This window comes from Lepus europaeus, chromosome 9 (assembly GCF_033115175.1).
Source record: "Lepus europaeus isolate LE1 chromosome 9, mLepTim1.pri, whole genome shotgun sequence".
Taxonomy (NCBI): Eukaryota; Metazoa; Chordata; class Mammalia; order Lagomorpha; family Leporidae; genus Lepus; species Lepus europaeus.
Genome location: NC_084835.1, coordinates 110,683,317 through 110,697,367, shown reverse-complemented (window position 1 = coordinate 110,697,367; position 14,051 = coordinate 110,683,317). Strand labels below are relative to the sequence as shown.

Below are 14,051 nucleotides of genomic sequence, written 5' to 3'. Positions count from 1 at the left end.
TATTTCTCCATTGTGACTGCCCCAGCAACCTCCGACATGATCTGCCCACGCCACCCTCCTCCTGGTCCACTCATCTTTATAAAACCAAAATCCAATCAAATCATACCTCTGCCAAGAAGGCAGGCAGGAAGGGAGAGAGGCAGGGAAGGAGGATGGGGAATGGGGGAGGGGGGAGCTGTTCAACAAATCTTTCTGCCCTCAGAGTAAAGTCCAAGTCCAACTCCTCATGATTCAATGCCTTGGGCATCTGGAGGTGCTGGGTGGGGCACTTTAAGCTTCCTTGGCCACTCCATTGCCATGGCTCTCCTTCCAGCCCTCAAACCTGTCTGTCCAAACCAGTAAGATTGGGTTTATTTTTTATTTTTTAAGATGTATTTATTATTTATTTGAAAGTCAGAGTTACACAGAAAGAGGAGAGGCAGAGAGAGAGAGAGAGAGGTCTTCCATCCCAGTTGGCCGCAACAGCTGGAGCTGCGCCAATCCAAAGCCAGGAGCCAGGAGCTTCTTCTGGGTCTGCCACATGCGTGCAGGGGCCCAAGGACTTGGGCATCCTCCACTGCTCTCCTAGGCCAGAGAGCTGGATTGTAAGTGGAGCAGCCCTGTCTCCAATCAGTGCCCGTATGGGATGCCAGCACTTCAGGCCAGGATGTTAACCCACTGCGCCACAGTGCCGGCCCCAAGACTGGGTTTATTTATTTATTTATTTATTTAATTTTTTTTTTTGACAGGCAGAGTTAGACAGTGAGAGAGAGAGAGACAGAGAGAAAGGTCTTCCTTCCGTTGGTTCACCCCTCAAAAGGCTGCCACCGCCGGCGTGCTGTGCTGATCCGAAGCCAGGAGCCAGGTGCTTCCTCCTGGTCTCCCATGGGGTGCAGGGCCCAAGCACTTGGGCCATCCTCCACTGCCTTCCTGGGCCACAGCAGAGAACTGGACTGGAAGAGGAGCAACCGGGACAGAATCCGGCGCCCCAACCGGGACTAGAACCCAGAGTGCCGGAGCCGCAGGCGGAAGATTAGCCTAGTGAGCCGCGGCGCCGGCCAAGACTGGGTTTAAAATGACAATCCTCCAAGACAACCCTAACCACTGGCTCAGGATGGAGTATTCTCTCCTGCGGCCCCACGGGACATCCCGACTCTATTCTAGCTCTTGTCACGGCCTCATCTGACATTGACCCTGGATGGACTTCAGACACCAGCCATGCCAGAGAAGAGCTGTATGCATAGCCAGCATTTAAAATAGACTGGCACACACGAATCACCATAGATCTCAATCAATTCTTCGAACCATGTGGTGTCTTCTCCACTAAACTTCTAAAATAGCAAGAGCCCGATCATATTCATCCTCATGGTTTCCTGATGCTCAGCTCTTTCTTTCCTTTTCTTCTCCCCCACCCCCCACCCCAGCAAACAGCCCCCAGCAAAGTCAATACCCCGGAGGGCAAATGAAACTGTCCTCCTGCGCTTGCGCGCAGCCTGGTTCTCTGCCTCTAGAGCGCAGGCGCAAAGCCAGACTTCCGCCAGGCGTTGGCTGGCTTCAGGGATACCTCTTGGGAAGTCCCCAGCCACAGCGAGAGGCCGACAGGGTGGTGACTGCGTAGAGCGCGTGTTGATGACGGAAGCGGAAGTGTCCCGGCCAGAGGCGGGACTAGGATCCGAAGGGGCTCGGGTTTGCGGAAGTTTTGAAGAGGGTCCGGCTGCTGGCGAGCGCCGTGTTGTTTCAGAACAAGTTCCGGACAGAAGGCCTCCGCCTGTGATCCGAGAGCCACCAGCTTCCGCAGGCGTGGGGCCGTAATACTGGGCCCGATCCGAGGTGCCTGCTCTCGGCTCTCCTCGCACCCCGTTGGACCCCGGGGAACCGCCTCGCGTCTCCACCATGTCATCCAGTAGCCCCAATCTCCAGGTACCACTGCTACCTGCGCCGCCTGGAGCAGTAGGGTTGGGGGCGGGGAGGAGGGAAGACGCGGCCGCGCCCCTGCTCGGGCGGAGGAGGGCGGGGCCGGGCGCGGCCGCTGCTCGGGGAGTGGGCGCCCTCCAGCCGAGGGGGCGTTTCCGGCGGGCTTGGAGGGTCTCCTGGGCCACTGGCTTTGTGACACTCTTGGCTTGGTGTGGGGCTGCTACACGAAAGCACCAGCCGAGCTTGGACCAGAGTGGGCCAGTGTCTCCCATCGCTGCAAAGAAGAAAGGCAGGAACGTAGTTTTTGCCGGCTGAAAGTAGGGTGGTCCCAGTTTTTTGTGTTCCTCGAGCTGATTGAGCCAAACTCCTTTTCTCGAGCTGTCAAGTGGCAGAAATATGAGCGCAGCCTTGGAATCCGAGGTGCCAGCCAGCCTGCGTGCAGTCTCGGCGAATTCGGGGTGTGTGTGTGTGTGTGCGTGCGTGTGCGTGTGCACTGTCCTGAGACGCCCCATTTGTCATCTTTTAAGAGTAGGGGGCATCTGTAAACCTCCGTGCCTCCAGTTCTTCGCTTTCACCGCAGTGAGCGCAGCATTTTGTACGTAAATCATGGACTTCAAAGATTTGAGACTTAATCGTTAGTCGCCTGTAGAATGGAATTCTTAAGAAGAAATGATGTAACGTTGTCTTCCACCCCCAGAATGGATCTGGGACTTAAGAGGAGCTTGGGATGTGACTTGGCCTGGAGGACTCCCAGTCCTGCCTGTCAATTTGGTACGAAAGTGTCCCATGAGATATGTACTTTCCGTGGTCGTCTTGGGCTTCCAGTAGTTTGCTGGACAGGCATTTATTTATTGAGGGCCCGATACAGACACCAAAAATAAAGAACGCTCTCCTTAACCCTGGATACTTGATCCTGAGGGAAGACCACTCCAGCAGACCCATCTAAACAAGAACGTGGGAGAAGAGCTTGCTTAGGACATTTACGTTGAAACTGGACCTAAAAGATTATGAAAATAAAAGTTTTATAGCACTCACAAAATGTTATAATTGTAGGAATCATTCATTTCTTAGAATTAAGAAAAAGTTACATGTCTTTTTCCACTAAGTTATTAAACTGAGATGGGGCAGTCGCCACTTGATCTGGAGATGTTTGATAGCCCCATTCAGAAATGATCTTTCTGATAAATGTACCTTGCAAAAATATTTATTGTTTGGTAAAATATTGTTCCTTTGCGTATTAAAGGTGATTTAAAGTTCACACTTGTCATCACCCTCGTTGGTTGTCTGTTAACTAGTTTTATTTTGTCAGCTTTTCATTTGTCACAAACTTTGAGTCTGATCTGGGCATTCCACAGTGAGATTTTCATCCGTTTACTGATACCTTTCTTCTGCGAGATTTGCAGTTTTCTTCTGTAATCAGAATGCATCAACCTGAATTGGATTGTTGTATGTTCTTCAGTGAATCAGCTAGAGTTTGACCAGTGGTAAAGGCCAGTGGTAAACAGGAAGGATGTTGAGTTACAGTTTTGATTAATGGTTGACTCACTCTTGTGTTTCTCATTGAACCATTTCTTTCTTTTTGAGGAAGACAGATACATATGGAGAGAATTCCTTTCTGCTGCTTTACTTCTGAAGTGCTGGGTTTGGGCCTGATCAAAGTCAGGAGCCAAGAACTCAAACCAGGCCTCTCACGTGGGTGACAGGAAGCCAATTACTTGAGCCATCACCACTGCCTTGCAGGATCTAAACCAGCAAGAAGCTGAAGTCAGGAGCCAGAGCTGGCATTGAATCCAGGCATCCTGATATAGGACATGGGCATCGTAACTGGAGTCTTAACTGCTAGGCTGAGCTCCTGCCCCTCATCAAGTCCTTTGAATGAAAACTACTCAGATAATGAATAACCTTTCCAGTGAACAAGGCAGAAACCTCTGTAGCCAGATGCTCATAATGTAAAAATCAATCAAAATAATAAAAAGTAATTTAACAAATACTGGAATAGAGATAGAAGTCAGTGTGGGAGCACAGAAGGCAAGGACGTATCTCAGTCTTCCAAGGACATGACGAATATTTCACAGAGGAACTGATGTGTGCTTCGATAAAGTGAACAGTGCTAACACTAATTGTCTTTTTGGTGTTTGATGTGCTCTCACTGAATCCTTAAAACAACTTTTCAAGGTGGAGTCTCACAGTATAAGAAACCTAAGCTTGTTAAGCTTATGGTTGGCCCAAAGACATACAAGTATTAGTGTGTAGGTTAGTTTTGAATCCAGGTCTGTCTACTGAATTCACTACAAAATTGAACTCGCTTGAAAAAGTTGAATGCTTTCCAGGCAGAGAAAAATGACTTGTCCCTCAATCCAAAAGTGTAATAAATCCTTTGGGGAAAATTGCAAGTAATGTAGATGAAATAGAACTCAAAAGTTTACTCATCCTAAATATTGTGTCCATAATGCCATGGTGTGTGTGTGTGTGTGTGCGTAATCCGTGACCTCAGAAGGCTTACATTCTGATGTGAAACTAGACATACAAGTATAAGATGACCAATAGGATATAGTGTGGTCATAGAAGGTATGTACAGGGGGCAGTGGAAATCTAGAGGAAGTGCAGACAAAGCAGTCCAGGGGTTGCTAGCAAGAGCTTTGCAGCAAGAGTGCCATGCCTGGAGAGCCCTGGAGAAACTGGAGTTTTACAGGGATGGGTTGGAATAGAGCATTCTGGGCAGACATTCGTGCTGAGCTGGACTAGGTCATGCCAGTAGTTTGGTATGACTGGAACTTAATGTAAGGTGGGGGCACAAGCCCGAGGGTTAGGCCCTATCACGAGGAGTCTTGTGTGCCACATAAACACTCATCATCCTGCTCTACATGGAGTCATAAAAGGGTTTCCAACAGTGGAGTAACCTGCTCAGGTGTTTTGTTTTAGAATGAGACTGTCCTGTGTACAGGGAGAAACTGGACTGGAATCAGGGAGATCAGTTAGGAGTTGGGGTCTGGTGATGGCAGAAAGTAAGGGGCCACCTTAGCGTAAATACCTTTTTCAATGAAGCAGAAAGGTATCATTGGAGAAAAGTTGGGGAGGATAGTCAGGCTTGTGCCTGTGAGGGAAAGAGAAAAGGCAGGGTTTCCGCCCAGGATTCTGCATTGGATGTCTGAGTGGAATACAAAAGGAGAAGTATCAAAGAGTGTTATGGGACTGGCATAGAGAAGCAAAATTGCTTTAGTTTTTGTTGAGTTTAAAATGTCCATGCAGCAGGACAAGCATTTGGCCTAACAGTTAAGATACCTGTGCCTCATATTGGAGTGCTTGGGTTGATACCCACCTCTGACTCCTATTCCTACTTCCTGCTGATGTAGACCCTGGGAAGCATCAGATGATGGCTCAGGTAGCTGAATCTCTGCCACCTATGTAGGCGACCTGGATTGAGTTCCCAGCTGTGGATTTCAGCCTCAGCACAGCCATAGCCCTTGTGGACATTTGTGGGGGCAGGGTGAACCAGCAAGTGGGGCGCTCACTCTCTTTCCTCTCTTCCCGTCCTCTCAAAATGAATACAGTTTTTTTAGAAAATTAAATGCCCATGGGCATAATCAAATGGAAATGTCCAATCAGCATCTGAATACAGATGTGTAGAACTATGGTGAATGGCCTTGGATGCGAATAAGGACTTTGGAGTTATTAGTATAAAGATGTAGCACAGGTTGTGGGCATGGTGAGTCCCATCTTGGAAAGTTTACAGAATGAGGGAAAATAAGGACCAGGGTAGAACCTCATGGGATATTGACATTTAAGGAAAGAGAAAAGGGAATCTGAAAAACAAGCAGTGGACAGTTTGGTAAAATCATGAGAGGATGCTGTCCTGAAGGCCAAAGAGGAGACACTGTCCCAGAGTTTGTTGTTAGTGTTAAGTGCTGTAGGGAGGGAATTGAGGTGAGATTTGGCAGTCGGCAGAAAACACTGCTGTGGAGGAAGAGCTCAAGAAACATGAATTTGGGGTACTCTGAGGGTTTGCTTAGAAGAACTAAGTAAGATGGTGGCAAGAAAGGAACGTGGGAACTGAAGAGAGTTGGTGAATTTTAGGTACGAGTCTGAAATAGGACTAACCATGTTTTTCTGATAAGGAAGGACCTCTCAAACAAGGGAAAGGTTGAGGAGAGAGCATGCCATGGCATGCCATTGAGGGCGTAAATGCTGCAAAGGTGGGGACCAGCTCAGAAACACAGAAGAATTAGCGTTGACTGCCCCTAGCACATCTTTGCTCCTGAGGTAGATAGCCAGTTTGCAGGGGTTTCTAGGGTAGATGCACTGTGGTCTCCTAATCTAGAAAGGGCTGTCCCAGATGTTCCCAACCTTTGTACTTCCATATTGATAACTGGATACTGCCTAACCCTGGGGCAGTGAAGTCATTCACTCTCGTGCTAGCCATTGTGCTAGTCTTGGGAGTATGAAAAAGTGAAGACCACAGACATAACTCCTTCCCTGCAGAGCTTGCATTCTAGTGAGAGAACAAAAATAAAACCCACGTAGGTTCACAGAGAGAGGGATAACATGCCTGGAAGGATTTTAAACAGGAGTGATGTGGACAACTGTGTTTTATTTTGAGAGACAAAGAAAGAGCTGGTATCTCTTGTTTCACTTTCCAAATGCCTGCAACAACCAGAGTTGGGCCAGGGCTCAAGCCAGAAGCTGGGAAAGCAATCTAGGTCCCCGTAGTAGGAACCCAGGTGTCCCCATGCGCCTCAGGCTCCACATTATCAAGAAGCAGGACTTAGAAACCAGAGCAGGGAATGTAACCTAGGCACTGTGATATGGGATGCAGGCATGTTAACTGCTCACCATATGCGTTTTAAATTGAATTAACTGGGTAGTCATCAACCCAAAGATCATCAGCCATAAATCATTGAAAATAGACAACAGGCTGGAGGAGAAACAGTAAGCAAATGTGAGCCCCAAGCAAAACCTCATCATATAAGAGGATGTAACCACAGAGGAGACTGAAAAGTAGCTGCCAGAGAGCTAGGAAGAAAACCAGGAGAATGGTGCGGTGGGCTCAGCAGAGGACAGTGTCCAGGAAGGAAGTGATGGACCTTGTTATCAGCAGACCAAGGTGAAGACAGAGCTGGTCCTTCAGTCTGGCATCTCAGAGTCCCTTGGTGTGATAAGGAGAGAATAGAGGCTCCGCTGGTGAGATTGTGACTCTGAAAGGTAGCAGAGAAACAGATCCAAGATGGAGAGTTATTGGTCTTTTTTTTTTTTTTTAAGCGATATTTATTTATTTGAAAGAGTTACACAGAGAGAGGAGAGGCAGAGAGAGCAAGGTCTTCCATCCAATGGTTTACTCCCCAATTGGCTGCAACTGCTGGAGCTGCACCAATCCGGAGCCAGGAGCCTCCTCCATGTGGGTGCAGGGGCCCAAGGACTCGGGCCATCCTCCACTGCTTTCCCAGTCTACAGTAGAGAGCTGGATCAGAAGAGGAGCAGCTAGGACTAGAACCGGTGCCCATATGGGATGGCAGTGCGTCAGCCAGGGCGTTAACCCGCTGTGCCACAGTGCCGAGTTATAGGTCTTTTTTAGGGAAGACTATTTGTCTCCTGATGGAGACAGTATCTGGTGGAGAGAACTTGTTAGAGATGACAGAGATGGGGTAACCAAACAGAGGAAGATTTTGAGAAAACAGGGTTTTGGGTTTTTTTTTTTCACTCATTCAGCAGTTGTGTACTGTAGCCATTACCTTCCAGCCCAGATTAGGTTGGTGATGGAGTCCTGTTCTCATGAAGCTCGCCTTAGTAAAGGTACAGCTGGTCCGTGTGGACTGGTAACGATGGGAAACGTGTGTGGGAGTGAGAGGGGAACGTGTGTGGGAGTGAGAGGGGACGTCAGGGATGCAGCATGTCCCTGGCCTGCGGAGCACCTCTCCGAGGACTTGCCTCCGGGGTAGGTCTGGAAAGGGGGCCATGCTGCCTCAGCTTGTGGGAAGGAATTTGGCTGTGTGTCCAGATTGTTTGAACCATGAGATGTGTAACTGCTACACTTTATCAGTTCTAAAGCAGACCACTTAGCTTGTGGTTCCTCCCACAACAGAGGAAGTAGGTTCTCCACTGGGAGACCTGTTCATCTCACTCATAGATTTCGTGCCATCCATATCCACTCCATGAACACCTACTTAAAAGTATATCATTCTGACATATGATTGGCTTTGAAATGGACGATTTTTACTTAGGTTAATTATAACTTATTTTTAGTATTGGGTAAGCATGATCTTTTTGGTCTGCATTTATTTCACTTTTACTGCCTAAATTAACCCAATTGGAATGCTTTAATCATGCTTCTTTCTTTATTTGTATGTGTTTTGTGCATTGTTTTAAAATTTAAGGCTAACTTTAATGAAAATTTTGTGTTGAGGTAATTGTACATTTGTATTCAGTTTTAAGAAATAATAGAGAGATCCAGTGTACCCTTCACACAGTTACATCTTGTAAAACTAGTACAGTATCACAACCAGGATATTGACATTGGTGCATTCTACAACTCTTACTCATATTTCCCCAGTTTTACCTGTGTGTGTGTTCCTGTGCAGTTCTATCAGGTGAAGGTTCATATGTGCAATACCATGATCAAGACACAGACCACTTCATAAAGAAGTTGCCCTTTCATAACCACAGCCACCTCACTTTGTCCTCCGTACACCATCCCTGACTCCTGGCAGAACAAATCTGCTCTCCATCTCTGGTTTTGTCGCTTTGAGGACAAATGGAATAAATGGAATCCTACAGTATGTAGCCTTTTAGGGTTGGCTTTTTTCACCCAACATGATTCCCTCAGGATTCATCCCAGTTGTTTGTAACAGTGATTGATTCCTTTTGCTAGCGCACCACGTGGTTTAACCATGCAGCCCTTAAGGACATCTGAACATTCACGTACAGGTTTCAGTATGAACCTAAAGCTCCGTTTCCCTGGGACCAGTGCCCAGGAGTGCAGTTGCTTGTTCATAGAGAAGTTGTGAGTTTAGTTTTGTAGACAAAGCAGCTAGTTTCCCAGAGTGGCTGCACCATTTTACATCCCACCTGCAATGTGGGAGTGATAAGTTCCCTGCGTCCTCACTGGCATTTGGTATTGTATTACCTTAGCCATCTGTGATGAATGCATATGGATATCTCATTGTGTGTTTTTAAGATTTATTTTATTTTATTTGAAAGTCGGCGTTACACAGAGAGGGGAAGAGGTCTTCCATCTGCTGGCTCACTCCCCAAGCCGATCTGAAGCCAGGAGCCAAGAGTTTCCTCCAGGTCTTCCACACGGGTGCAGAGGCCCAAGGATTTGGGCCATCTTCCACTGCTTTCCCAGGCCACAGCTGAGAGCTGGGTCAGAAGTGGAGCAACTGGGTCTTGAACTGGCACCCAAATGTAATGCTGGCGCTTGAGGCCAGGGCGTTAACCCACTGCGCCACAGCGCCAGCCCCTCATTTGTGGTTTTAATTGGTGTTTTCTCACTCTCTGATGATGTGAGCTGCTTTTCCTGTGCTTACTTGGTGTCTGTATGACCTCTCAGGTGAAATGTCTGCTCGCAGCCTTTGTCCATTTTCTGACTGGATTCTTTAACTGTTGCAGTCTAGAAACTAGTCTTTAGACACATGATTTGCACATATGCCTCCTTGTCTGAGACTTACCTTTTCATCCTTTTAACAGGATCTTTTATAAAGATTCGTTAAGTTTGATCAAGTCCTTTTTTTTTTTTTCCTTTTATATATTGTGCTTTTAATGTCAAATCTAAGAATCCTAAGAACCATAGATCCTGGAAATTTTCTTTTTCTCTGAGAGTTTATAGTTTTTTGTTTAAAAATTTATTTATTTGAGGTAGATGCAGATAGGTAGAAAGATAGCAAGCTCCTATCTGTTAGTTGACTCCCCAAATGCCTGCAATAGCCACAGCAGGGTCAGGTAAAAGTTGGGAGGTGGGAACCCAATCCAGGTCTTCCATATGGGTGGCAGGGACTTAGCGACCTGATCCATCAGCCGCCGCCTCCCAGGACACACATTAGTAGAAACTTGGAATTGGGAGTGAGGCTGGGACTAGAACCCAGACACCCTGGTATGGGATGTGGGTTTCTTAACTGCCAGGCCAGAAACCTGTGCCTAATTTTACATTTTATGTTTGTGATCCATTTTCAGTTAAGTTTTACAGAAAGTGTGAGTTTGTTTTTGCCTAAGGATGTGCAGTTGCTCTACCACCATTTTGTAAAAAGTCAAACCTTCTGCCATTGACTTGTTTTTATATCATTTTCATAAATCATTTGTATATGTTTTATGCATCTATTTCTGTGAGGGTTTTTAATACAGTAGTCCCCCTTTTCCTTTGGTTTTCTTACTGTGGTTTCAACAACACCTGCTGTCAGTCCCAGTCTGGCTTGACTTGAGAGAGAGACCACATTCACATAACTTTTTATTACAGTGTGTTGTGGTAATTGTTCTTACTTTATTCTCTTACTGTATCTAATTTAGGAATAAAATTTTTATTTCAGGGGCTGGTGCTGTAGTGTAGTAGGTTAAGCCTCCGCCTGTGGCACCAGCATCCCATATGGGTGCGTATTTGAGTCCCGGCTGTTCCACATCCGATCCAGCTCCCTGCTAAAGGCCTGGGAAAACAGCGGAAGGTGGTCCAAGTGCTTGGGCCCCTGCACCCACGTGGGAGACCCTGAAGGAGCTCCTGCTCCTGGCTTTGGATTGGCTTCACTCTGGCCATTGTGACCATTTGGGGAGTAAACTAGCAGGTGGAAGACCTTCCTCTCTGTCTCTGCATCTCTCTCTACCTCTCAAATAAATAAATAAATATTTTTTTAAAAAAGTGAAAAATAAAAAAACCTTTATTCCAGGTGTGTGTGTATAGTTGTCCCCTCATATCTAGATTTCTAACATCTCTAGACTGTACCAACCACGGAGCAGAAATATTCATGAAAAAAAATTGTGTTTATATTGAACGTGTACAAATCTTTTTTTTCCTTCTTTCCTGTAAACAATACAGTATAACATCTACTTATGTAGTGTGTACCTTGTATCAGGTGTTAGAAGTAATCCACAGATTTTGATATCCACAGAGGCCCTGGATCCAACCTCTCTCAGATTCTCAAGGACGTCAGTATAGGAAACAACATGTAGTACTGTAAGGTTCAGTGTGGTATCCGTAGTTTCAGACATCCATGGGGGTCTTAGAACTTAACCCTCCTTGACAGGAAGGACAACTGTACTACAGAAGTTGTCTGTGTTCAATATGGACATTTTTAGAAGTGTGAAAGGGAGAAAATGAAAACAGTAAAGGCTTATTTAATAGGCTCTGTTAAATTTCCTCCCCTTTGGGCCGGCGCCGTGGCTTAACAGGCTAATCCTCCGCCTTGCGGTGCCGGCACACCGGGTTCTAGTCCCGGTTGGGGCACCGGATTCTATCCCGGTTGCCCCTCTTCCAGGCCAGCTCTCTGCTATGGCCCGGGAAGGCAGTGGAGGATGGCCCAAGTCCTTTGGGCCCTGCACCCGCATGGGAGACCAGGAGAAGCACCTGGCTCCTGGCTTTGGATCAGCACAATGCGCCGGCCGCAGCAGCCATTGGAGGGTGAACCAACGGCAAAAAGGAAGATCTGTCTCTCTCACTATCCACTCTGCCTGTTAAAAAAAAAAAAAAATTTCCTCCCCTTTTCCTCTGTTTTTTTGTCTGTTGTTTCAAACAGTTGAACTTACGCTGTGAGTTGTATCCTACTTTTTGAAAATGTCCATCATAAACCCTTTTCTTATTATTATAAATGTTTATTATTTTTATTTTAATGATCCTTCATTATTCCATTGTATGGCATCATTTGACTATTTAAAGTTTAAGTTTCGGGGACCGGCGGCGCAGTGGCTCACTTGGTTAATCCTCCGCCTGGGGCACCGGCATCCTATATGGGCGCTGGGTTCTAGTCCCAGTTGTTCCTCTTCCAGTCTAGCTCTCTGCTGTGGCCCGGGAGTGCAGTGGAGGATGGCCCAAGTGTTTGGGCCCTGCACCCACATAGGAGACCAGGAAGAAGCTCCTGGCTTCGGATCGGCACAGCGCCAGCCCTGGTGGCCATTAGAGGAGTAAACCAACAGAAGGAAGACTTTCTGTCTCTCTCTCACTGTCTATAATTCTACCTGTCCAAAAAAAAAAAAGTTTAAGTTTCCAGGTTTTGTTTTGCTATTTAAAAGGCTTCTCTGGTTATTTGGGATTTTATTTGAATTCCTAATTTTTCATTAATGTGCTTTAGATACAGCAGCATTTAAGATTTGAAATTTCCCTCAATGCTGTTTTAATTTGAATTTACAGATTATTCAATTATCCCTTGCTAGCCTGAGTTTTACTTTAGTTGACTGAGTTATCTGATTCATAAGTGATTGGTACTAGATAAAATGGTATTTGAGTGGCAAGTTATCCCTATGGCAAATTTAATTTGCATTTAGAATAAGAGGTGGATTTGATACTGCTTTTCTTTAAAAAACCTTTCAATGTGATTATTTCAAATTGAGATGTATGCTTTAATTTTAATGTTCTTATTTTCCCTCCCTCAAACAGAAAGCAATAGATCTTGCTAGCAAGGCGGCACAAGAAGACAAAGCTGGAAACTACGAGGAAGCTCTTCAGCTCTACCAGCATGCTGTGCAATATTTTCTCCATGTGGTCAAATGTAAGGGCATTGTTATTTTTCTTATTTAGAAACGCTGAAAGAAAAACTTACAGTATTTCATTTATGAAATTTGAAATACAGTGCCAGAAAATTCAGAACTATCCATTTGCCAGAAATTTTCCACTTTCTTCCTAGTCACTTAAGTACTTAGACTTAGCTAACAAATGTGACACCTCCTAGTTTGTATACCTGAACACATTACAATGTCATATGATCAGTGGAAGTTTTTTTTTATTTTATTGGTAGTAAACCCAAATTATGTGACTTCCATAACCATTTCTAACCATATGCTGGAAAAATTCTGTTTTAAAAAATAGTTTGGGAGACATTTTGTGCATTTCATTTCATTTGTGTTTTCCATGAGCTGGGCACTCACTATTCTAGACACTGGGGATACAATAAGGAGGGAAAAAAATCAATTAAAAAAAACCCTACCTTTGAGCATCTTAAGTTAACGTGGTTGAATAAGGTTTTTTTTTTTTTTTTAACTTCCCTCTCCATTTAATTTTGAGAATTTGTGTCAAATTAAAGCAAAACTAAGAATTAATGATAACACATAAATATATGGGGCTAATCCATGTGTTGGGTATATTGCCGAAGTCTACTTTTGAAAATAGCCCTGATGGATGTATTTATATGTAATAAAATTGCTGTATCAGTGATACATACAACATACAACATTTCCATCACTTGTACTCTGTCATAATAAAACTAATATACACATTAATGGAAAAGATTAATATTGTTTTACTTCTGTTTGATTTTATTGATTTTGTGTGAGACAAGCAGCTTTCAAATGGTGGAGAGAAAAGGAAATTTAGAAAATACTAAAATTCTTACGATTATTTAACATTAACTGAAAATACCCTCTTGTTTTGCTCAGGTCTTTGTTGGTTTTTTTTAAACACAAACTCACTATTGGTCTCAGCCTTGCCAGAGTAAGTGGAAAAGAGTTGATAATCACTGGTTACCAAGAGTTACAGACGATCTTGCTTGTCTTCCCCAACATCGACTTCCCCTGTTTAAAAAATGGGTCTGAAGAGCTTAAACAAATTCCTATACATAATGCTAAAGAAAAAGTCTCTCATTTCTCTTCGGTAGATGAAGCACAAGGTGACAAAGCCAAGCAGAGCATCAGAGCAAAATGCACAGAATATCTTGACAGAGCCGAGAAGCTGAAGGAGTATCTGAAACAAAAGGAGAAAAAACCACAGAAGCCAGTGAAAGAGGCGCAGCCGAGCTCCGTGGATGAGAAGGGGTATGTATGGAAAGAGTTCGGTTTCACTGGAACTTTTAAATTGTGTACCCATTTCTTTTGTCTAAATCAGTTGTTGGCATCCCCTGGCTCACGGGCCAAAGCTTGTCTGCTGCCTGGTTTTTAAATAAGCTTTACTGGAACACAGCTTCCCCAGTCAGCTACCTACTGTTGTCTAAGGCTGCTTTCCTACTGTGTCAGCGAAGTTGAGTGGCTGCAGTGGA

General features: G+C 45.1%; 1 protein-coding gene across 1 annotated transcript in view; it reads left to right on the top strand.

The window, feature by feature from the left end:
* Positions 1 to 1,622: 1,622 nt before the first annotated feature.
* Positions 1,623 to 14,051, top strand: part of VPS4B (vacuolar protein sorting 4 homolog B) — a 32,716-nt gene continuing 20,287 nt past the window's right edge. The window contains exons 1-3 of the mRNA XM_062201777.1: positions 1,623 to 1,899; positions 12,461 to 12,572; positions 13,674 to 13,830. Of these exons, the coding sequence (XP_062057761.1) occupies positions 1,873 to 1,899; positions 12,461 to 12,572; positions 13,674 to 13,830 (296 nt within the window). The 5' untranslated portion in view covers positions 1,623 to 1,872. The remainder of the gene's footprint in view (positions 1,900 to 12,460; positions 12,573 to 13,673; positions 13,831 to 14,051) is intronic.